We start from the raw sequence: 22,793 nt of genomic DNA, 5'->3' as shown, positions 1-22,793 counted from the left end.
GCAAACAAGAGGTATTTAACAACTCCAGTTTGGAAGAAGTGGGACAAAGTCAACTGGTTAAAACAGCAGCCCCAGAGGGGTGTGCCGGGGCGGCAGGGCCTCCTCCAGAGCCCCCTCCCAGAACCCTGGGGCCTCTCGCAACTCAGGCCCGATCTGGATTCACACTTCACTCTGAGTTAAAAGCTGAGGCCTGAGCAGCCTGGCCCTCTCACCCCCGCTAGTGTAGACACACCAGTGGGTAGATTCGGGGCCTGGGCACACTCGGCCTCAGCCACCCTGCCCTCTTGGCCATGCGGCCCCACTCGCAGGACTGCTGGGTCGACTGTCACAGCACCCCGAGGGGCGGAAGGCGTGACAGGCCCCAATCCAGGCTGCCCAGGGTGGTGAGTCTGCTCTGGAACGGTGTCCCCAGAATAGGGGGCAGGGTCATGAGGGGCCTGGGCCCTGGAGCCGGCTTTTGGCAGGTAAGGTCTCATTCCTGCTCCCCCACTGGGGCAAGCCCTGGTCACAGGGACGATGACTTCCACACCTGGCACCAAGAATACCACCAGAGACCACAAGATCTAAAATCCATACAAACATTTATTGTCCCTGCCTGGGGCTGGAGAAGAGAAGGTCGGGGCACTGGGAGCAGGGCTGTGGGCCTCACAGAAGGCCCCTCGGGAGGGCAGGGCTCCAGTGGGAATGGGAAGTGTCCAGAGGCCAAGGGCCCTGGAGGCTGGAGGTGGGGCTGGCTGGTTCCCAGAGGTCAAGGAGTCCCGATGGGCTGGGGGAGGCTAGCCCCCACCGGACCAGGTCCAGGTCAGACTGGACCCTCAGGTCCTGGTGGCTGTGGAGGCGCCAGCTGACTGCCCCTGCTCCCCACCCCCACCCCCAGTGGGGAAGCAGCACCAGGGTCTTGCTCCTCCGGGAGGGGGAAGACAACTGTGCAAGTCATCAGGTTTAAATTAGAAACAATAAAAATAACAATACAAAATAAAAAAGACAACCCCTCTCTAAGCAAACCCAGACGAGCCCACCTGGCCCACCCGACACCTTGGCAGGTGGGGGAGGAGCAGGTGGTCTTGCTGCCGGGGACACAGCAGGGCCCAGGTGCCGTTGAGAGTCAGCAGCAGTCTCCGGAAGGCAGGCCTGGGGCGGAGGCGGGGAGGGCGAGGGGCCTCCACGGTGCTGGGTCTCGGTCCGGTGCTGCCGGCTCCTCCCGTGCTCTCGGTTTCCAGGTCTCGGCGAGGTGGACAGGGTTAGCTCTCGAGATTTATTGCACTGTTTTGGAAGAGGCCTGGGCTAGAGGACGGGCCGGGGCAGCGGGAGAGGCGGGGGGCGGGCGGGCGGGCGGCGGTCACCGCTTGGTCTTGGCGTCTTCTCGGATCTTCCAGATCACCAGGTGCATGCAGGCGCTGGCGTCCTCGCTGGAGCTGTGCCCGTCCACTGTGGAGGGGGCAGAGGTCAGGGTGGGCCCGGCCCCGCCCCGCCCCGCCCGCAGCACCGGCCCCGGGCCGCCCGGCCCCCCTCACCGTTGTCCTGGATGATCTGTCTGAGGTAGTCGGCCATGAGGTTCCGCAGGGAGCGCTTGTAGGGCAGGCCCAGGCGGTGTGGGAAGAGCACCGCCGTGTCCACCACGGTGCTGTGGATGACCTGGGGGACGGCCGGCTTGTCAGGGGCCCCGGTCCAGCGCCCCGGGCGCGCCCAGAGCAGCGCAGTCCCGCCCGCCCTCTGAGGGGCGCGGCCGAGATACCTTCAGGGCCAGCAGGTCGCTCTCCAGGCTGTGTCCGATGAGGATGGTGTCAGCGCTGAACATGCTGAGCAGGACGGCCTGGACGTCCCGGAGCGAGATGCTCGTGTCGGCGAGGTCGGCCTCGGTCACCCCTGAAAACCTGGGCACAGAGAGGAAGGGGCTTTAGGGTGGCTGGGAGGGCGCCAGGGTCCCCGACCTGGGAGCTGGGGTCAGGCCGCACCTCGTGTTGTAGTCAACGATCTCGTTGTCCGGCTTGACGAAGGTGTCGTAGACGACCTGCATGTCGGTGTCGACCACCGTGACGCGCGTCAGCTCCAGGCCGTACGTAGTGTAGGACTGCGAGCCGGGAGGACGCGGCTCAGACGCGGCCCTGGCGGGGGCCCGCGCCGCACACCCCCACCCCGGTGCTCACGGCCAGGCTGCCCCCGGCCCCTGAGCCCTGTGGCAGAGATCTTACGGGCCTGGGGGTCGGAGCAGGTGTGAATGGGGGTGCCTTTCCCAAAGCCCGCGCTGTGCTCGTGAACGCCGAGGGCCCCGAATAAAGCCAGCTGTTTCAAGGGCATGTGGTGTGTGCTGGGGGTCAGGTGACAGCGTCTGCTTGGTGACGGGACAAACGCCCTTTGTGAGCAGATGCTGGCAAGGCCGAATGCGCCTGAAGGCCACAGACCGCGTGGCCCACCCGGAGGGCTCGGCTGTTGTTCACAGCTCTTCACCCGCTCTTTATCTGGCCCAAAGCTCCAGGAAGAGATGCCGGGAAGGCAGGCAGCGGGCCCCACGGAGCAGCAAGGCCCCGGCGGCCTGCAGAGCCCACGAGTCCTCGGCCAGCACCGTGGTCGTGGCAGGCCGACTCACCATCTCACAGTCGAGGGCGTAGATCCCAGGGTGAGCGTCTTCCGGAAGCTCCTTATCAAAGGTCTTCACGAACCCCTCCAAGTTTTCCTTGCGTCCATCCTGCACGTGTTGCTGAGGGCGGGGACGGGAAGGAAGGGGAGGGTGACAGGCTCTGAGGGAGAGGCGAGGCAGGGGCCTCAGGAAAAGCCGATGAGGCTGGGCTCTCAGGGCCGGGCCGGTGCTGAGGGCTTTCGTGGACCCAAGTTCCCTTTCTAAGGCAGACAAACCGAAGGACAGGAAGAGGGTGGCTCAGGGACCCAGCTCTAGCCAGGACAAGGGAGGGGGCTTCCCAGGATGAGGAGGCATCGAGCGAGGCTCAGGAGACGCACCTTGGCGACCTGGCAGCCGGCGGAGCCGATGGCCGCCGAGCAGCACATGTACTGAGTCTCCCAGCCGCCAGCCGCTGCGAGGGAGACAGTGTTAGTGGCCCCAGCCCCGGGTTCCGGGACCTGGGACAGGTGCGAGCCCGACCCCGCGTGGGCCCTGCCGGAGCAGCAGGGGTGGCCCCACGGGGGCTCGCCCATGGGGACGCTGTGCCCGGGACCCCTCCGCATGCCCCTGGAGCTGGGTCTGCAAGCAGCCACGGGCGCTCCGGGAGAATGGTGCACACCCAGCCGCGCTGGCCAGAGTGACACCAGCAGCTGCAGGACAAGGCGAGCCGTTTGTCCCTGGCGCCTGCGCGTCCCCGTGAGCACTGAAGGTGGGTGGAGGCGAGGGGGCGACAGGTGTCGGGAGGCCCTCCTGTCATCCGCCTCCGAACACTGTGACGGGAAGGTTTTGGCGTCGCTTTGTCACAAAATACAATAGAGGGAGAGGAAATTAGGGAGTGTGGGGCGGGGGTTGGGGGACAGGGGTGCAGGGGGTCTCACCTCGGTTCCGGCGGGGCCGTCCCCAGTGGTAGTGACACTCCTCGTCGCGCACACAGCGGCCCGAGGGGGACACGAGGTACTCCGTGCCGCAGCGGCAGCAGACCCTGCAGGAGGCTGTGGGGCGGGCGCAGTGGGTCAGGGTGCCGAGGCGTCAGGCCCTCTGTCTGCACAGCCCGCCTGTGCTGTCGCCTCTCCCAAGCGGCCTTCCCCGCCCGCCCTCTGCCGAGCATGGGTGACAGAAGGCCACTTACAATCCTTGGGGGGCTTGTCCTCGGCTGTGAAGATGACGGCGCCGCCCGGCCGCCCAGGGTGCGGGAAGGGGTAGCCGTTCTCCTTGAGCTGGTCCTCAGAGAGCAGGTAGTCCCTGAGGCGGCCATACAGGGCGGCCCCTGGGGACCGCCAGGACAGGCAGTGAGCCCACAGCGAGGCTGGCCACGCGGCAGGCGTCGGGCGTTTAAAAGGGGCCGGGGAGGGTGGGAGAGCGCCCGGCGGCCCCTGTGCCACAGACCAGGCTCACCTTTCAGGTCCTCCACTCGTGGGCTGGTCGGGCGGCTGATCGAGAAGCTAGTCTTGGCAGCCAACTTGCCCCCCAGCACCACCTCATGGGACACGACCCTGCGGCCACCACTTTCTGGAAGGGGGAGAGAATGTGTGAACCAGGCTCAGACCCCCTCACACTGCCCTGGTGCTCCCCCACCTCCTCGGGGTGCTCCCAGGACAGCCCCCTACCACCCAGAGGCAAGGCGGTCTGTCCTCGTGTGACCCTGAGCAGCTGCCCTCAACCCTAACTCGGGACCCGCAGGCCTCAAGCTGCCTGCAAGCCCCCCCCCCCCCCGCCCAAGCAGGGCTCTGCGCCCTCAAGGGGGAAAGGGGGAATTTAACGGGAGCTCTGAGGCCTTCTCGCCAGGAGTGGAGGGCGGGCTGGACCGAGAGCAGCACACGAAGCGCCTGCTGTCGGCTTAATGCACCTCGAGGGCCACCGCGCGTCCTCGGGGTTAATGTGCAGAGCGGGGCAGGCGCCTCGTGCTTTGAAGAGGCCGCCCATTAGCAGGCAAGCGGGCCCTCGCTGGAGAGACCCTGGCTCGCGGCTCTCTCTCTGCTCGCTCTCTCCCGGGGGAGGGTGGTTACGAGTGACAGGCTGTTCTGAGGGCACAGGGCGACAGCCAGCTGAGCAGCTCGGATAGAGGCTGACAGCCGGGGGCCTTTTGTCTGAGGATCTCAATGCCGGAGTGGCAGGAAGGCCGCCGGCAGGGGCCCGGGGCCGCCCGCGCCCGCCGACTTACTGCTGAGACCCTGCACGGTGCTGGGGCCCAGGCCGCGCAGCTTCTTGAGCGTGTTCACAGCCAGGTTCAGGTAGATGTTCTTGCTGGGGCTGCGGTCATAAGCCGCCTTCTCCTCGTTCAGCGCCTGGGCACGACACCCGCTCAGCCTGCAGCCCTGGACCCCGAGGGACGGCGCCGGCCCCCCCGGCCCGGCCCCACACCCCCGGCGCCGGCCCGGCTCACACACCTTCTCTATGGCTTCTTGGTTGGAGGGGCAGAACTTGAGACACTCCTCAATAAACAGGTTGAGATAGCGTTGGCGGACGACGGTGGGGACTTTGCCCCCAAACTCTTTTGGGATAACGGGCTTCTTTAAACTCTGGAGGGGACACGGAAACAGCAGAGGGTGACACGCCCCTGCCTGGTTCTGACACTTCCTGGACCCCCAGACTTCCCCCTACTGGACGCCGGGCTTGGCTGGCCAGTGCCAAGAGGAGGCCGCGGTGGCGTGGCCGAGGATGGGGCGGGCGTGCGGCGCTTCTCTGAACCGAAACCGCCCTTGAGAGGGGAGGGTGGCGAGTTCGAGGGCAGGCGAGGGAGCGCGCGGTGCCACCAGCGCCGTGTGCGCCCAGGCTCCCGGGGGGTGCTCACCTGTAGCGAGGGGCTGTGTGCCACACGCTTGGGGGTGACGGTGCTGGTGGTCTTGGACGCCATGCCCGACAGCGTTCGCGTCTTCAGGGGCTGGCCGCCTGGCTCGAGGCCATTGGGAGGCTGGCTGCTGCTGGCTGCGAGGGTTCTCTTGGCGCCTGTGGGGGCTGGCGGGGGGCAGGGGACGTGAGTGCAGGAGGACAGCGCGCCCATCACCGAGCTGCAGAGCACCAGGCGGCCGCGGTCACTCAGCGTCAGCAGCACGTGCATGCCGGAGCACAGGGGCAGGGGCCGGGCCCGGGCACGCGGGCCGTGGGACGACATCAGGCTCTAGCTGCTTCGGGGAAGTCCATCGAGAGGGGGGCGCGACGGGGCTGAGGAGGCCGGAGGGGTGGTCCGGCGAGTGGCAGGGGGCGTGGGGAGCCTCTGCCACATGTTCCGGCCCCCGACTCCGAGGCATAGACGTCTGAGGGAGGAAAGGCCCTGGCTCCTGGGCTGGGGACCAGAGGGTCTGGGGCGCCCTGGCCCGGTCATTGTGACCAGCTGGCCTGCCTGCCCTGCCTGTGTTCTGCCTCTCCCTTTGATGAGGTCACAAACCAGACGGTCTCCCACCCGGGGAGGAGGGCGTCCGCCTGCGGGGCTGTTTCCAAGGACTCACGGTGGGGTGGTGGGAAGGGGCACCCCGAGGACATGTGCGGGGTTCTGACAGGCTGAACCTGGGCTCAGCGCTGACGAAGAGGCAGGCGCAGACGGATGGACGAGGAGAGCGAGGCACGGAGCAGAGGGCCCAGGCCCCGCCCTGGGAGTCCTGCGCCGGGGCGCACGCCGGCCACGCAGGGAGCTGCCGGCCAGTGGAGCGGGCGCTCAGGAACGCACGGACAGCGTCTACGGCCCCGCGGTTCAAGTGCGCGGCACCTGGCGGGACCCCAGACGTCCGGAGAACCGGCAGCGGCTGGGAGCCCGGCCAAGTGCAGGGCTCAGGCTTTGAGCTCGGAATGTCTCAGGTGTGCACAGCTCGCAGGCATCTCCCTTCCCTGGGCTAAAACACGGCCTCAAAGCCACACCTGCCTGTCACCATCACGATCTACCTCGGGCGCTCTGGGGAGGGAGGGAGTGAGGGCCCAGAGTCTGGAGGCGCCAGGGGAAGCCCGGGGAGGGCTGTGGATGCCTGTGTCTGCAGGAGCACCCTGCGGGGCCCGCTCGCCCCCTCAGCCGGCTACCCGAGGGGGTGTCTGAGCAGCAGCAGGGGCACCCCAGACGGGGCAGACCTTGGGCTGGGGAGGCCGAGCCTGTGTCTTGAAGAGGCCTCCAGGTGCCACCAGGGAGACACCTGAGTGTGGGCCCGACTCTCGGACAAGGCCCAGCGGGAAGGAGCGCCCCTCAGAGCAGCACGAGGAGCCGACGGAGCCCCGGCCCCTCCCCCAGGTCAGCTGACCTGGGTCAGGAGGCCTGAGCCCCGGGCCTCGGTTCTGCACTCCCCCTCAGGCTGGCTCCCCTTCCCAGCACCACTGTCTGGAGCCCAGTGTGCACTCAGACCAGCCCCAGCCAGGCCGCCAGCCTCCAACGCCTCAGGAACCTGGGGGAGGCAGGGACACAAAGACCAGAAAGAGACAGAGCGGGAGGGCCACAGGGCGACCTCGGGGTCAGGGCCTTAGAGGGAGGCGGGAGGACAGTACAGAACAGGCTCGGTCTGGCAGACAGGCACCCCTCAGGGTCTCCTCTGCCAGACCCCACCAAAGCGAGGAGAGGCCCTGAGCCGCCGGACTGCGCCAGGCCAGCCCCCACCTCCTGCTAACAGCCGGGGACGCTCGATCCCACTTCACAGACACGCGCACCGAGACCCAGCTGGGCTCTGCCCGGGGCCCCCAGTGCTGGCACCGTGGGAGCCTGGCCACCCGGGACCCGCACTAGGACTCACCTGCAGCCAGGCGAGGGTTGGGGACGTGGGCTGTCCTCCTTTTCTCGCCAGGGGCTGAGAGGTGGACAGAGGATGGCTTCTCAGCCGGCCGCTGGGCAGCCTGCAGCCAGCCGGCTGACTCCCTCTGCGCCTGCTGAGCCCGCCGGTAGCACACCTCTTGGGCCGTGGGCGGCCGGGCGGGGGGTGCCGGGACTCTCCTCCCGGGCTCCGGCTGGGTGGAGAGAAATCCCAGGGCCCGGCCATGTGTCGGGGCGGCAGGCAAAGAGGAGGACTACGGGCTGGCTCCACTGCAGGAGCGCACGGACGCCGTGGCAGGCACCAGGGCAGCGCTGCGGCCCTCAAGCGCACGTTGCCCACGGTTAGGTGCCGGCGTGGCCCCGCTCTCCCGACCTCCAGCTTCTAAGAGCCCAGGCCGTGCCCTGAGCCGACATGGGTGGGGCGGGCAGGAATCACTGCCTCGACTACCCTGCCTGGTCCATCCTGCTTGACCTCACCTGCTCTGGACGGCCTTCCAAAACCCAAGCCCCCCCCGGGACTGAATCATCAGGAGCTGCCAGGGCTGGAGCCTGGGGCTCGTCCTCCACCCAGCCGGCGCTCCCTGTGCCACGCCGGTGACCGCCCCACACCGACCCGCAGCCGGCAGCCGCTCCCGTCTCCGGACCACGGGAGGAGCTGAGGCTCACAGACGCCTGGCTACTTGCCTAAGGTCACATGGGCACAGCTCGGGGGAGACAGACCAGGCAGTGTGATCTGGGGGAGGGCTCGCCCGCATCCCGGTCTCCCGGCTTTGGGCCCCGCCCCCCTCCCCCCTAGGACTGGCCATGGGCCCCAGAGAATCCTCTGCCAGGACACAGGGAGTACTGGACCTGCTCTGCCAAAGGAGCCCCTCACCCTCACCCCACGAACTAGGGCCCCCGCAGCCTCACCTCCTTGCCGCGCCTGGAGAGGTGCGACACCCTCCTCCTCTGCCCGGGAAACAGAGTGCTCAGGCCCAATGGCTCCCGATCCTCGACCTTCTCTTTCTTGGGGGACTGGAACACACGTGTGTTCCTCAGTGAGGAGCCTCCCCACGCCTTGCCGCCCACACCAACGGTCAGCGGACGCCCGGCCGGAGCGGGTGAGGAGGGTGGCCAGAGACGCCAGGTGGCGTGGTGGGGCCCCACCTCCGCCCAGGCCAGCTGAACCCTGAGCCCACCTTCCAGGCCTCACAGGCGTGACTTCTGCAGACACGCGCCAGCCCTCCGGACCACCCGCCCGCCTGCCCCAGGCAGGGCTCAGACAGACACGAGGGGGAATGAGGGGATGAGCCCGGACGGCGGCGCCTCCGCGGCCCGGCCGCAGTGCCGGCCGGACCCTGTGGCCCCTGCACAGGCGCCGCAGGTGTCTGAGGTTCTGCGGGGGGGCCCGGCCTGTCCTGTTTAAAGCAAGCTCCCTCTGGTGGCCGATATGGGGACACACGACAAGGAGATACAGAGTGGGGTGCACACAGGTTTGGGAGGAAAGCCTGAGGAGGAAGGGGAGGGGCAAGAACAAACGAAAGAAACAAAGCGTAAAGGAAAAAGGGAAGGAGACAGGAAAGGGAGACAGGAAAGGGAGACAGGAAAGGGAGCCAGGAAAGGGAGCCAGAGGTAGAGGAAGCAGAGGGTGGTGAAAAGGGGGAGGGGCTGGGGGAGGGGCAGGGCCCCGGGGGTACCCAGTACCCCATCCTGCGGCTCTCAGATGCTGCACAGGAGCCCCGGTGGGCCGGAACCCCACCGGGCGGGCCAGGAGCCAGCGTCCTCGTTCTGGACAAGGTGCAGGGGGGCAGCAGGCAGCCACTGAGGGTTCCTGAATTTTGGACGAGGTAAGAGCCATCTCCGTCTTGGCGCTGGGCGGCCAGTCACAGGGGAACTCTGGAGGGGAGCCAGCACCCCGGACGCTCACCTGCTGGGCCAGCCGGCCCCTGTCCTCCGTCTTGACGCAGGTGGACTCGTTGAAAATGCGCAGGCACTCCTCCATAGGATCCGAGTCGAAATCGACCTCCTTCTCCAAGGCTGCGTAGTCCACGTCTGTGCCCGCCCCCGAGGATGAGGGGGAGGATGAGGGGGAGGCCTGGCCAGGCGAGGGGGACGGGGTGGCCTTGAGCCGCTTGTGTGGCCCCCGTGCGGCCACGAGCCCCAGGCTGGAGTCGGAGTCCGAGTCGGAGCTGGAGCTGAGGCTGGGGAGGGCGGGGGGCTGCGGTCCCGGTGCCCTGGGCCCTGGCTCCTCATCCTCGCTCTCGTCCCCAAAGAGGTCCACATGGCTCAGGGCCCTCCTCGGCAACTTCGGGACGGCCTGGGAGGCGCCCTCGTCCAGTGAGCAGGCCTTCCGCTCCGCCAGCTTCCCTGGTGGGGCCTTCCCGCCTGTCCTGTCTGGCAGCTGGGGGGCATCCCCACGTGTGGGGCTTGGCTGCAGCCCCGGCCGTTCGGGCCGGCCTTTCCCTGAGCTGGCCACGGAGGTGGCCAGAGATGGCTTTTTCTTGGTCCCCTGGGGCCGCTCCCCCTTGTGCTGGTGGCTGCCAGCCTGCGGGCCCCTCTTGCTGGCACAGGGCTTCCCAGCTAGCTTCCCATGCTCTCTGTCCTCACCCCTGTCTGTCTTCCGGCCACTGTCCCTAGGGCTGGGGGCTGACAGCACCCCACTTTTCTTCTTGGGTCTCCCCTCCTTGGGGCCACTGTGCTCTTGCGAGATGATGGCTGGGAATTCAGGTCTGGCCAGGGACGTCCCACCGAGGCCCTTGGGAGGCTGCCCAAGGTCCCCCACGTCGTACTGCACGGCCATCTCCTTGGTCTCCCGCAGGCCACCGTCCTCGGGCTCCTGGCCCTCCCTGGAGCCCGGCTTCCTGGCGCCCTTGCTCTCGGCCCCCGCCCGGGCCCTCGGGGGGCTGGCGGTGACAGGCCGGCGCCCCGCTGCTGCGGCATCGTCATCATCTGAGTCAGAGAACCGGGCATCGCAGCCCCCGAAGGGGTCACAGGGCTTCTTGAGCGCGGGCATGTAGGGCTCGCTGCTGCCACGGGAGCCCCGAGGGCGCTTGGGGGCCCGGCCATCCCTGGAGCTGGCCCCGCCGAGCAGCCGGGCAGAGAAGTTGGACAGCGGGTCATACTCCAGGTCTGTGGACGGCTTCGAGTCATCTACCACATACTTGCCACTGGATACCGGGCGGCTATACCGCCGGGGCTGGCTCACTGCCTTGGGGACATACTCCAGGGCACTGCTGCCCCCGCTGCCATGACCCTGAGCCCGGTCCAGAGCCGCCAGCGAGTACTTGCTGCCCGCCTCGGCGGGGGCAGCCAGCGGCGTGGGCTGGTAGCCGGCGTCGGGGCTCAACAGGTCGCAGCCGCCAGGGCTGTACTCGAAAGACAGGGGAAAGGTGTCCTCGTCCAAGCCAGCGGCGGGGCCGTGGGGCGCCAGGGCGGGGACCTCGGCTGAGATGTGCTCACGGGCTGTCTCCAGGAGCTCCTGGTACCGCCGCTGCTCCATCTCCACCTCGGAGCGCACGGCCTCGATGGCCTGGTTGACCAGCTCCAGCTCCAGGATGTCCGAGCGGGGCTCGCCCCCTCTGCCCAGGACGCCATTCTCCCTCTGTGTGGGGGGCTTGGGCAGCTCCGGGTTATACGGGTCATAGCCGAGCCCTGGAACAGAGAGGGAGGACACAGTGGTGAGCAGCCCTGGGGAGCAGCAGCCGCTGCCTCGACCGAAAGCCGGCGGGGGCCAGGCCTGCTGCACGCCCAGGATTCCAAGTGCCCCCCCTGCGGAGGCTGACGGGTGGAGCAAGGGGTGCAGCGCGCTGGCCCCAGAGACAGCCACAAGGTCCGAGGACTGGGGTGGCCCCTGGGAGGACACGAGGAGTGGGGGAGACCACGAGCTCTCCGAGCCAGGCAGCCCGACGCCCAGGCGGCGCACAGGGCTGGGACGGCCTGTGTGCAGAGCTGCCCGGCCCAGGGCTGGGGGGGAGGAAGGTGAGCAGACACAGCCCGATGCCACCCACAGCCACAGGAGGCCCCACAGGGCCGAGCCCAGCACGAGGCGGAAACCACGGAAGCGGCCGCCGCGCGCAGAGGGCGGCCCGTGTGCGGCCCCGCGGCGCGGCAGCGGGAAAGGCCCTGTGTTCACGAAGGCCCGGCGCGCACGAAGCCGCAGCGGGCCAGCAAGCAGCGGGCGCTGTCACTGCCTCTATCGGCCGGGGCGGGGGACCGTGTGCGGCGCGTTGGGTCCACGCTGCAGACGGCGGCACAGGCCCAGGGCCACCAGTGTCGGCGTGAGCCTCCAGGAGCCGCACTTATGTACAGACGGTCACGTTCTCAACCAAACGCAAACAAGGGGCGGTCCCCAGGAAGCGGCGCCGCGTGCGAGGACGCCGACCTGCCGCGGGCACCAGAGGCCCCGCCGGACGCCATTCTGCAGCGCGTCTACAGAAAAGGCCCCCAGGGTTGGTCCCTGTGGTGGGGAATGACAGTGGTTCTCCTAGGAGCCGCCAGGAGCCAGGCCTGACCACGCCTGGCCGCAGCCATGAGGCCCAGGGTGGACCCCTGGCCTGCGGGACAGTGAGTCCGTCTGTGCTGCGTGAGGGCCCCCCGTGCGCTGGCAGCTCCAGGGAACGCACACGGCCTCATCTGGGGAGGAGCCCATGCAGCCACAGGTGACAGTGGCTGGGCCTGGCCTGCTGTGGGGAGGGGACACGGGAGGGAGGGGACCCCGGCAGGCACGTGGTCTGGCTTTTAAGTTGGTCCCTATTTTCTAATTCTATTTAAAAAGAAGGGAAGTGTGTGCTCCCGCTTTAGACAAGGAGGGCCACGCCGGGGCTGAGGGTGGGAGACAGGAGGGGAGACGCCACAGGGCTGGGTGCCAGCGGCAAGACAGGTGCCAGGGTGCTCCTCGTGCGGTGTTCACACTGAGAGCAGTCACTTCCTGCCCTCGTGTCCCAGCTGAGGATGCCACAGCATGGGAACAAGGTGGGGGACAGTCCTGAGGGAAGGCCGGCAACTCGGCAGTACGATGGAGGCCACCCTCTGGCCGCCCTGACCCCGAACGGGTCGCAAGGCACCGAGGCAGATCCACCGCCACCCAGGGAAGTCCCAGCAGCCAGTAGAGAGCCGAGGCCACGCACCAGCCAGGAGCCAGGGTCACTCACGGGCATGTCCAGAGGGATCCCTCAGGGAGCACTGGTGTCTGGGGCGGCCTCCGGTCTGGCTCACCTCACTTCCCAACCTCCCTCCTAGGCTAAGACGCTCCACAGCACCTGGCCCTCCCCTGTGGCATGGGCGCCAGGGCCCACCTGGTGGGAAGGCCCTCCACCAGGACAGGTGGGCAATGCTGATGAGGACCGATGGAAGGGGGCGATCAGAACCCATACACAGCCCAGAGGGCCACAGGCCACATGCAAAGCAGCCCGGAGGCCTCAGTCCTTTCCAAGGGCAGGATGTGCTCAGAGGACAAAGCTGGGAGACTTTCAGTCAGTCCATATTTAAAAGCAAGAGGTGTCCCCCAAAGAGCCCGTGCTTCAGACACCAGATAGGAGAGCCACTGGGCCCTGGGGCCGAGCCCGGCTTTGTCCCTGCCCAAGCATGTGTCCTGAGGGACAAGGCACTCGCCCACGGCCCCGGCCCCGGCCCTCTAGTGGCAAAAGATCTGCTCGTCAGGCGGGAGGGAGCAGTCGTGCATGGGGGCCGAGCCACTCGCTCGGAGGGCGCTGGCTCCTGGCCAGAGCACCCAGCCCTCGAGCTAGGTGCCCAGGAGCTCTGCCTGGGTGTTTCCAGTCCCAGGTCGGGGCTGCCTCCCCGCCCCACCCGCTGCGTGGAGAAGCCAAAGCAGCCTGCCCTGCGGGAGGGCCTGAGTCAAGGTCCTGATCCTGCCCCCCGGGGGTGCCTCATCCCCGCCCTCCCCCCCCCCCGACCTTGAGGGTGTCACCTGCGTGAGGGCCTCTAGATGGGGGGTCGGGAGCTCAGAGGACACTACCAGGCTCTGCTGCAGCCTTGCTCAGAAGTTCGGTGCTGGAGCTCGGCCTCGGAAGCAGGCAGCCCCCTGAGCCACCCCCAGATCACCTGAGAGTCAGGGGGACAGAAACACAAAAGGTAACTGTTCATGCCATCTAGCCTCCTGCGCCACCTGCCTAGGAGGGTTGAGATCCTTGAGGGACCCGTGGAGCTAGAGAAGCTCACAATAAAATGTTCTGCAAGCTGCTGGGTGCCTTGAGGTCTCTGCCCACCCACCAGCAGGAGCATCAGAAGGCGACTGACAGGTGACCCTCAAGGTGGGGAAGGGCCATTGGCACCTGCCCCCAGTTACTGGGAATTGATCTGGATGGAAGCGAACTGAGCCCACCTCTAGTAAACAAGATTAACAGTGTCTGGAAAAGGGAGCCATCTGGGGAGCCCCCCAGGGGCCAGACAGCAGAAATTACACTCTTAGAAGTCAGACTCTGGGGACCTGGTTCCTGCTCCCCACTCCAGGGCAGGGGAGGGGCCTGCTCCTGCCCAGCTGTCCGGGCCCCCCCACCCCAGGCTCAGGGCCTGCCTGGCATTCGCCTGAGGGATGTCCTTTGGGAAGGCCCTCGTGGGGTCAGGGTGGGGAGGGACAGCCCCCACGGCCCACCTGCCCTGGCTGCCCGTGCGGCTCTGTGCACCCAGCACCACGCCTGGCTGAAGGACAGAGTGGTGCCTCTCCTGACTACAGAGCTGCGTGTGGCTCCCCCAGTGACCCTGATCATCAGCTTCTGGGGCAGGCGTCTGGCACGGCGGAGGCCAGGCCTGCTCCCTCCAGCCCCCTGGGCCTTGGGGCCCTGGGTGGGCATCCTGTACAGGCCAGGGCCACAGAGCTAGGGAAAGGCTGAACGAGAAGGCATTAGCCCTCCCCAGGCCCCCTCCAGACCTGCCCTGTGCTGCGCCCAGCTCCCACCACACCCGCCACTCCAGAAGACGACCGCGTCCTTCCAACTGCTGCACACAGAATCAAGGACAAGACACCGAGCACGAGGCCCCCACTGGGGAGGACGTGACCCCACCGTCTCTGGCTGCTGCACGCCCAGCCATCGCCCTGCCCGCTCTCCCCCTAGTCTGCCCAAGGTCTGAAGATAAGGTCGGGGCGGCACAGAGGTCCCGCCCCCCGCTTCGAGCCTGATAACACGTCAGCAGGGGTGCTTCCTCCGAGCCAGGTGGCGGTCACAGCCTGCCGACCCTCCCCAGTGGGGTGGCAGGGACACCAGGAGACGCAGTCCCTGCCGAACAAGAGATAAGCAGGGACACGAGGGCCAGTCACAGTGGAGCCGGGAACTTCCCTGGGTGGCAGAGGCCTTGAGGTGGAGCCAGGAGATAGGACATTCCCTGAGGCCACAGTGGTGGAACAGGCTTGGGCCGCCAGCCTGGCTTGGCAGGAATGTGGGGTGGGAGGCCGAGGCCCTGGGTCAGAGCGCCCCACACTGGGGTCTCTTCTGGGACGTGGGATCTCGCAGAGAGCACCCCCGAGGGCCACCGCCATTGGAGGGCGGAATAGCCCCCAGGTCCTCAGGGGCTGGCCGCCACTCCTGGACGTCGAGGTGCCCACTGCGCAGGCCAGAAGCCTGGAACCAGGGGGGCGGGGCAGCGCCTGGTCCCTAGCTGTTCTGCAAGGGCGAGCCCCACACCGCACAGGGCAGCCCGGGCTCCCGGAGGGGCACGGCGACCAGAACGTGCTCCCATGGGCACGGGCGACATCCAACACACCACCGTGGGGGCTGGGCTGCACCTGGAGACGCAGACTCCGGGGCCGCCCCCTCGCTTCCGGGGCATGTGACAATGCTGGAGGGCCTGGGACACTGGCTTGAGGCTTGGACCTCCAACAGCATCCCCTCATGCCCCCCCAACTCCACAGCCCCACTTGAAAAGCAGCACGGCCAGGCCCCAGCGCCGGCGGCCCACGCAGCACAGCTCCAGGGGAAGAAAGCCAGCGCTCGCCAGACCCGGGACCACCCCCCAGCCCACGCACTCTGCGCCCCAGGGCCGCCCAGGCGTCCCTCACCATGCAGGCTGCTGGGCCACCCTCTCCAGGGCCAGGATTGGAACGACCGGCCAGGCTCCAAAATGCACAGAAACACACAGGGCGACATAAAGCTCGGGAAAGGCGTGGCGGGGGCCACGGCCGGGGCCTGGGGTGACGGGCGGCCTGCTCCCTTGCACCTCTCCATCCTCACAGGCTATGACAGCATGAGGGGCTTCTGTGGGCTCATGAAGAAGGTTCAGGACAGAGTGTGCCTGGTCTTCCCGCCCCAGGGCACTTCCAAGTCACCAAGCGCTCGGGTTTTCCAGCAGGTGTTTCTGGAGCCACTTCCTCCGCTGGACAGGCCTCCCGGAGGCTCCCCAGCCCGCGGGCCTGGAACTCGGAGCCCCTTCCCACGTCCCGAGGGAAGTCAGCTGGGGCACAGAGGCTGTGGCACTCATGTGTCCCCGGGCCACGGCGCCAAGGTGAGGGGAGTCAGCGGCACGCCCCAAGAAAGAGTCCACACACTGGGGCACACGTGGGCGCAGGGGCTTTTATTGCTTGACTCCTGGGCAGGTGTCAGGGCGGGGTGACTGCGGGCTGGCTCCTGAAACAGCACCCACAGCCCTGCTCTGTGAGGAGCCCCTGGCCCACTCTGCCAGAGGAGGGGACACTGTACTCTCCAGACAAGCAACCATGATGTGTGACCATCGCTTGCACAGAGGCGCATCTGGCCTCTCAGACACAGAGGGACAAGCACCACCGGGACGTGGCTGAAGCGAATGTGGAGGGACACCCCCGCCCCCGCCCCCGCCCCATCGCCTTGCAGGCCCTGCCCCCGCCCGGCCCCTGCCAGCCCCTGCTCAACGTGCTGGTCCCCTAGCTCCCCTCCGCACCCCTCTGCTGGCCGGTACGAATGCCTCGAGGGTCGGCAGGGTGAATGGGTGAGGGACCAACGCATGGCAGGCAGGCAGACCCTGGGGGGGGCGGGGGGTGGGGCCACGGCTGCCCCCGGGCACACCTCTGTGATCGGAGGAGACGGTCCAGCAGGACAGACCTCCCAGCACCCAGGCGGCGTGCGCTGGCTCTGAGCCCCCCACCTCCCTGCCTCTGGGGCAGGCTCGCTGGCCCGTGGCAGCTCCCCGGAGGCCTGCGCTAGAGAAGAACGAGTGACAAGTCAGTGTGACGACTCCCGCCAGGCCCCCTCGCGGTGGCAGTGATGGGGGGGGCGGCCGGCCCTCGTCCCTCTGTCGCCCCCAGCCGCACTGCCCTCCGCGCCCCGCACCGCGGGGCAGTGCCTCCTCGCAGCCCGCTGCCAGGCGAGCTGCCCGTCCTTCACGGCCCGGCACGGTGACCGCCGCTGGGGCACACGCACCCGACTGCCCTCCCGACGACTGCCCTGTCCTGGACCCCAGCCCGAACCTGTGATGCTGGACACCCCTCCTTCGCTTCCAGGGACCCCCGCCTGGTGCACAGATATGAACTGAATTCACACAGACCCAGAAGAGCCCTTGGGTGGCCTCAGAGCCAGCTCGATGTTACAGATGGCATGGAGACCAGAGTGTACTGGTGCTTGTGTGTCCAAGCCAAGGCTCCAGCACGAGCTGTAGCTAGGTCTCCCCGCCCCAGGGCACCCTCCTGTCCTGCTCTCCTCCAGCAAACTGACGCGGCGAGCAGAAGGGCTCCCCAGCAGCACCCCTGGGCCTTCAGCCCTGCCTGCCGCCCCGCGGCCCTGCGCTCCACACGACCGTCTCCAGAAAACCAGGCGCCCCCACACTGCCCGCACACGTGCCTGCGTCCTCGAAGGCGCAGGCTGACCACCCCGGCAGTCCCGAGGACCCGGCCGCCCGCACCTGCCCCTGCGTCCGCTCTTCCCGCTTCCGCCTGTGTCCCTCCCTCTGCCGAGAACCGGACCGCACCTGCCAGAGGCCACATGCTGCAAGGGGACAGCTCAAAGAACAAGAACAAGCCCCACCCCTGGGCGCCCACCGCGCAGCTTACAAACCACCTTCTGTGAAAGGGACCCCAGGGCCTGGGGGGTGAGAGCGGCAAAGCAGGAAGGCGCGTCGCACGGCCGCGTCGGACGGAGGGGGCAGCGCTGTCTGTTGAGGCCTATTTTGCAGAAGAGACAACTGAGGCCGACGATACTGCCTGCCGGGGGGCCCCTCCCAGGCCCGGCTCCTGGCACAACAGGAAATGCTTGGGGCTCTACCCCATCAGAGGACTGCAGCCTGCCAGGCACCCCACCTCTTCTCCAGAACCCCTGAAAAACTCAGGGCCACATCCTGAGCCTTCCCAGCTGGCCGGGCTGTCCCCGACCCCATCCCAGCGCTTGAGCTCCTACGCCCCTAGCCTCCAGGCCTGAGTGCGGGAGGCGGTGGCTCTTCGGGGTCTGTCTCGTCCCTGCAGGCCTGGGCCTGTGTACCCACCCCCACCCCAATCACAGGAAAACCCGGCGCTGGGACAGTGACCACGACGGCACCACTGACATCTGGGGCTGGGTAAGTCTCTGCAGGGAGGGGGAGGGGCCGTCCTGGGCACTGTGGGGTGCTGAGCAGCATCCCTGACCACCCCAGTGCGGCAACCACAAGTGTCCCCGGACATTGCTCAGTATCACTGGGGGGTGGGGACAGATTCATCCAGGCTGAGGGCCACCCGTTGAAGCCTGTGCCCTGAGTGAGACCCGCTGTTCTGACTGACACTAAACAAAGACACCTAAAATGCCCACGTGTGGATCTGGGCGAGGAGGCGGCTTCTGAAGCTCCCTGGCCACCCAGAGGGGGCAAGAGGGGACTGGGACTGGGGGCTGCCCCCCCCCTTGCTGGAGGCCACGAGGCTCCGCGCACAGAACCCAGCTCAGTCCTTGTGGCAGGATCACGACTTCGGTGAAAGGACACGAGCCTTGGTTTCTGAGACCTGAGGAGGCTGAGCAAGCTGGGGGCCGCGGGACGGGCACGGAGCGGGGCTTTCTGTCTTCCCTAGCGTTTTCAAAATGGACGTCACTCTGAGTCTTGCAAAAAAGGTGCTTTGAACGGAGGAGTCTGTGCGGGGTTGAACCACACACAGAAACCCCGGCTCTTTATGCCGGTGGGACAGTGAGTGTGAGAGGTGACCTCAGCACTGCAACTACAGAAAGAAGGCTGAGCCCGGCACCTTCCTCCACAGAGAGCTCAGAACAATAGAACAATAGATCCGCCCACCCCCCAGGTGTTGCCTGGTGACAGCCCCTCCTCTGGGAGGCTTGGAGCTACAATCTCCAGCTCCCTGGGGGCTCCAGCCACACCCCAATGCGCAGCTTCCAGGGAGGGACAGAGAGGTGATGCTTAAAAAGGAAAGTGGCCTCAGCAAGAAAACAGCCTGACCAGAGGTCTCCGCAGTGGATACCATCCCAGGGGAAAGTGGGGGGGAGGGCGTGCTCCTGGCCTAGAGGGGTTGGGGGCCCAGTTCCCACCCTAGATGAAGTGGGAAGTGCCACTGCCCAGCCAGGAGCCACAGTGACTGACCGAACACCTGGGTCCCCACACCCCGGCCAGGCCTCAGATGCAGACGTGACACTGTTCTCTGCTGGGGTTTCTCAGTATTGGCTCTTTCCCCACAGGGCAGGGGAAGTGGCCCCACCCGAAACTGGCCAGCACCCAGGCCGCGGGGAGAGGTTAGGGGGGCGCTGCAGCCTGCGGGCTGCCTGTGCCGAGTCAGCTCGGAGGAGCAAACCCAAGGCGACCCTCTGCCGGGAGGCGCGTGTTACTCCGGCTCCATCCTCCCTTGCTCTCAGGACGCCAGCCCACAGAGACTGCTGAGGCCAGGGGGAGCAGGCTGCCACTGACGCTGCTGCTAGCAGCTGGAACCCTGCTTTCCGCTGTGAGCCAAGCCCTCCGTCCGCCTGTCCTCAGGATTCAGAGCTCAAGTCCTGTAATTCCCACTTTCCCAGGTCTCACTGCTACCTGCCAGGTGTGCGTGCGACCTGCAGCAGCTAGGCAGGAGGAATCGGTGGGAGGTGATGAGCACAGCAAGGCCTGGTCTTCTGGATTCAGCCCTGTGTCCCCTACTTACCAGCTACGTGTACAGAGGCGAGTGGCTTCCCATCTCTGGGCCTGTGTCCTCCTCTGTAAGGTGGAGACAATCATCCCTACTACTGTTGGTCACAGAAAGCCTGTCTGAGCAGGTGCTACCATAGCTGGCACTGGCAGGCCCAGGTATGGAGGCACACGAGATGGGGAGCCTGGGCCTGAAGGGCGAGAAGGATCCCCACGGCCCCCTCATGAGCCGCGGACTTTGTTGAACGGCTCAGGGGGCCAGTGGCCCAAGGCCAGAGGGGCTGGGCCACACAGGGACCCCCCCCACACACACACACCCTGCCTGCAAGCGGGCTCCCGCCCAAGCAGATGGGGCCCAGCCACCTCTGCCCGGCCATGCCCATCTTGTCACAAGTGGACTGGCCGAAGCCTGGGCCACTGCAGCCTTTCAAGCTGGAGAGGAAACAGCTTGGAAAGATCTGGATTATGAAGAGCTGAAAGGAAGGGAGATCCAGACACGCACTCACCCCTGGCTTCCTCAAGGGCAGCTGCATGAGCACGCCACAAAGGAGGAACCAGAGGGTCACAGAGGCCCCACGGCAAGAACAAGGCTGAGCTGGGGTCGAATTCTGCCCCGCTGCAGAGAGAGGTGGTGTTCTATCAGAAGGTAACCAGAAGCCTTCCCACCCACCCCCCCATACCCCCAGAACCAGAGGTGGGACCAGGACTGCCTGTTCTCACCTGCGAAAGAAAAATGCAAAGCAGTGGGGTAAAGCGTGGTCACTTGAATTTTTTCCCTGTGGTAAAGGGGAGCAGACAGGGCTACATCACCAAATGAGCTCTCGAAAATGGTCCTTTGGGAAATGAACTGGCCATTTGTGATGTAGAAAGAAACCAGAAGACGGGCTGGGGGTGGGAGGGGGCCCGAGGAGGGGAGTGGACGCTGGGCAGGCCTGGAGAGCTGGGCAGGCCTGGAGGCAACGCAGGGCTGGAAAACAGCTCAGAACGCCGGGGTGAACGGAACGGTCCTGCCCTGTCTGTCCCAGTGGCGAAGAACCCGGAAGCCCGGCACTGCAGAACACCAGGTGCAATGCCAAGAAGTAAACTGAGTCAAGATACCGGGCTTTAGCAGGACAAACACCACCCCCCACCCCGTGAGCTGAGTATCACCTCTGAAAAGCCTCTCACACGCACTCCCTTCCCCGCTGACTCCACCGCCCCAACCAGAGCTGGGTGAAAGGTATGAGAATGGCAGCGGCTCCCACATCCCCGCCCTTCAGGGCTCAGCGGCCCTGCACAGGTGTGGACCCAATGGCTGTTTGCATCTGGCCGGCTGCAGGTGCCCCTGGTCTAAGCACCTTTATGGGGTAATTCTGAGAACATCTGACCTTTTTTGTTTTTCCTGGCAAATAATGGGGAAACGGACCCATTATTTAATTCTCTTTTAAGTAAGAATGTCCTGAGATGAAAACTGTCTCATGAGAGAAGACAAGATATTTGAAACTGAGAAGGCGTGAGATCTGGGTTTGATGGAAGGGAGAGCCAGTCCTGAAGGACAAAGGTCACCGACCGGAGCCTGAATCTCCCTCGGGAGGAATCAGGCCACACTTAAGCCTCCCTCCATGCCTTTCCTTGCCATGTCCCCCTTTTGCCCGTTCTCAGCGTCCCAGCTCAGATCCCACACTTCCTGCAAGAAACCTTGCCTGATCCCTCGCAGCTCTCAGCAAACTCTGCCGTGACAGTGCCGATCATCGTGACAGTGCCCGTGACCGCGGTGATGTGACGTCTGGTCCGCTGAGGTGCTTTGCTCAGCCCGAAGCGGGGCATTCCTTGGACGCGCGCCCCCTCCCACCCGTCGGGTCTCATTCCCCGTGCAGTCGCATCTGACGCTCGGCCGGACAGTGACGCGCCGCCAGGGAAGTAGTGAGAAAACAAATTCCAACTGCCACAAGCGCTTGGGGTCCAGGGGGGCGGCGGGAACGGTCCCCTGTCCCGAGAAGCTCGGGCGCGAATAAGGGCAGGTGGAGTCCAGGGCCTGCCGACCGGGCTCAGCCGCGCTCGTCCCCTCGCCCCGCGCGCGGCCTGCCTCGGCCCACTCCGCCCTCGCGACACCTCCAGGACAGCAAGTCCTCTTGTTGTTTACGTTTCACACTCGTGGAAATGGGGGCTGACGGAGGGACCGCGACTTGCCCCGGGCGCCGAGGTGTGTGGTCCCAGGACCGACTAGGGAGACGTTGTCCGCGAGCGTGTGGGGAGGGAACTGAGCTGGGACCGGGGGGGCCGAGAAGGCCCCGGCGGTGGAGTCCAGGCCCGGGCGGGGGAACCGAGCCCGGGGCGGGCAAGCGGCCGGGCATTACCTGCTGCGGGGGGCGCCGCTCCGCCGCCGCCGGGCGCGCCCAGGCCCCGGGCCCCGCGGTGCCGGAAGTGGCAGTAGGGCCGCCGGCAAGGCCCCCCGGGTGCCCCAGACCAATAGGGGCAATCGATGGCCCGGAAGAAGCCGGTGGAGCGTAGCATCGTCCGTCCCGCGGCGAGGCCCCGGCCCGGAGCCGCCCGGGCCCCCGGGCCCCTCACTGGCGCCGCGGTCGCCGCCGCCCGCGCCTCACAGACCCCACCGCCGCCATCTTGCTTCGAGGCCCCCGGAGGCCCCCTGGAGGCCGCCGCAAGGGACCCCGGGAGCGACTGTCCGCAGCGCGCCTGATCAGAAACGCCTGCTCTCGTGGGACCGAGACGGGTCGCAAGCCCATATAGGCTGTGCCGGGCGGGCGCGAGAGGATGGATGGCAGATGCAGACTATCCTGCCTGAGGCACCCGGGAGCCTCCCTGGCGCCGCCGCCGCCTCGGAGGACAGGGCGGCGGCGCCATCTTGAGCTCAAGACCCCTGCGATGTTGGGCTGTCCGCGGCGCGCCTGACGGGGAAATGCCCTCTCAGGGACTGGCTATGGCTCATTTACATTTAATTTGCGTTTTATTAGGATGTTGCTTTACAGCGCCCTCTGCTGGACGTGCCTTGTACTTGTACCCGGCAACCCCAATGCCTGAGTTACCCCATTTAGGATCTAAATAAAACTCGCCTTTGCCCTGCTATACAGTTGTCTCGCAATAACTGTTCAATTTCTCCCACCAGGACTCATGACAGCAGCCTTAAGCCCCAGATCCACAAGAGAAGTCCTGTTCTCATTCACTCATTTGTCCCTCAAATACTCAGCACCTACCCTATGCCAGGCCCTGCCCTGGATGCTAAGCTGAACAGTATTTTGTTTACCCGTTCATCAGATGACTGACGTTTGGGTTGTTTCCGCCTTTGTCTACTGCAAACATGCATGCAGGTTTATATGTCTGAGCAGCATTTGGGTTCTGTACTAGTTTTTAAAATGACATAAATGTGTTCGCTGCCCATGTTTAGAACATGGGAAGATGTCACATAAAAACCGGAGGGCGCTCTCTTTGCTGCATTGACCACGAGGATGAAAGCTATTCTCAGCAATCATCAGA

At 66.3% G+C, this 22,793-nt stretch overlaps 1 protein-coding gene across 3 annotated transcripts; it reads right to left on the bottom strand.

Annotated features, from left to right (window-relative positions):
• Window positions 1-564: 564 nt before the first annotated feature.
• REXO1 (RNA exonuclease 1 homolog) lies at window positions 565-22,175 on the bottom strand. 3 transcript variants are annotated; one of them, XM_036234183.1, is made up of 17 exons: window positions 21,659-22,172; window positions 9,247-10,970; window positions 8,250-8,354; window positions 7,324-7,534; window positions 5,409-5,572; window positions 5,005-5,136; window positions 4,779-4,902; window positions 4,013-4,126; window positions 3,747-3,884; window positions 3,496-3,609; window positions 2,956-3,029; window positions 2,588-2,698; window positions 1,956-2,071; window positions 1,736-1,874; window positions 1,515-1,635; window positions 1,344-1,428; window positions 565-1,263 (listed from the first exon to the last, which is right to left on the bottom strand). In XM_036234183.1, exons 1-17 carry the CDS (start codon window positions 21,813-21,815, stop codon window positions 1,242-1,244), a joined length of 3,651 nt encoding a protein of 1,216 aa, XP_036090076.1. In that variant the 5' UTR covers window positions 21,816-22,172; the 3' UTR covers window positions 565-1,241. The 3 variants fall into 3 exon arrangements, with proteins under 3 accessions (XP_036090076.1, XP_036090077.1, XP_036090078.1); XM_036234184.1 differs by lacking the exon at window positions 565-1,263 and having other exon boundaries at window positions 1,340-1,428; XM_036234185.1 differs by lacking the exons at window positions 565-1,263; window positions 1,344-1,428; window positions 1,515-1,635; window positions 1,736-1,874; window positions 1,956-2,071 and adding an exon at window positions 2,099-2,329 and having other exon boundaries at window positions 21,659-22,175.
• Window positions 22,176-22,793: the final 618 nt, after the last annotated feature.

The sequence above is a fragment of the Rousettus aegyptiacus genome, unplaced genomic scaffold (genome assembly GCF_014176215.1).
Source record: "Rousettus aegyptiacus isolate mRouAeg1 unplaced genomic scaffold, mRouAeg1.p scaffold_m13_p_16, whole genome shotgun sequence".
Classification (NCBI taxonomy): domain Eukaryota; kingdom Metazoa; phylum Chordata; class Mammalia; order Chiroptera; family Pteropodidae; genus Rousettus; species Rousettus aegyptiacus.
The sequence above is the reverse complement of the archived record's forward strand: the minus strand, read 5'-3'. Positions and strand labels throughout refer to the sequence as shown.

Bases quoted from the DNA above. Each gene is read 5' to 3' on its own strand.
- REXO1 (XM_036234183.1), bottom strand. From the start codon at position 21,815: ATGCTACGCTCCACCGGCTTCTTCCGGGCCATCGATTGCCCCTATTGG. The intron at 10,971-21,658 runs GTAATGCCCGGC...TCTCTGTTCCAG, and splicing joins AGCGGCGCCCCCCGCAGCAG to GGCTCGGCTATGACCCGTAT. The intron at 5,137-5,408 runs GTGAGCACCCCC...TGTCCCCTCCAG, and splicing joins CACACAGCCCCTCGCTACAG to AGTTTAAAGAAGCCCGTTAT.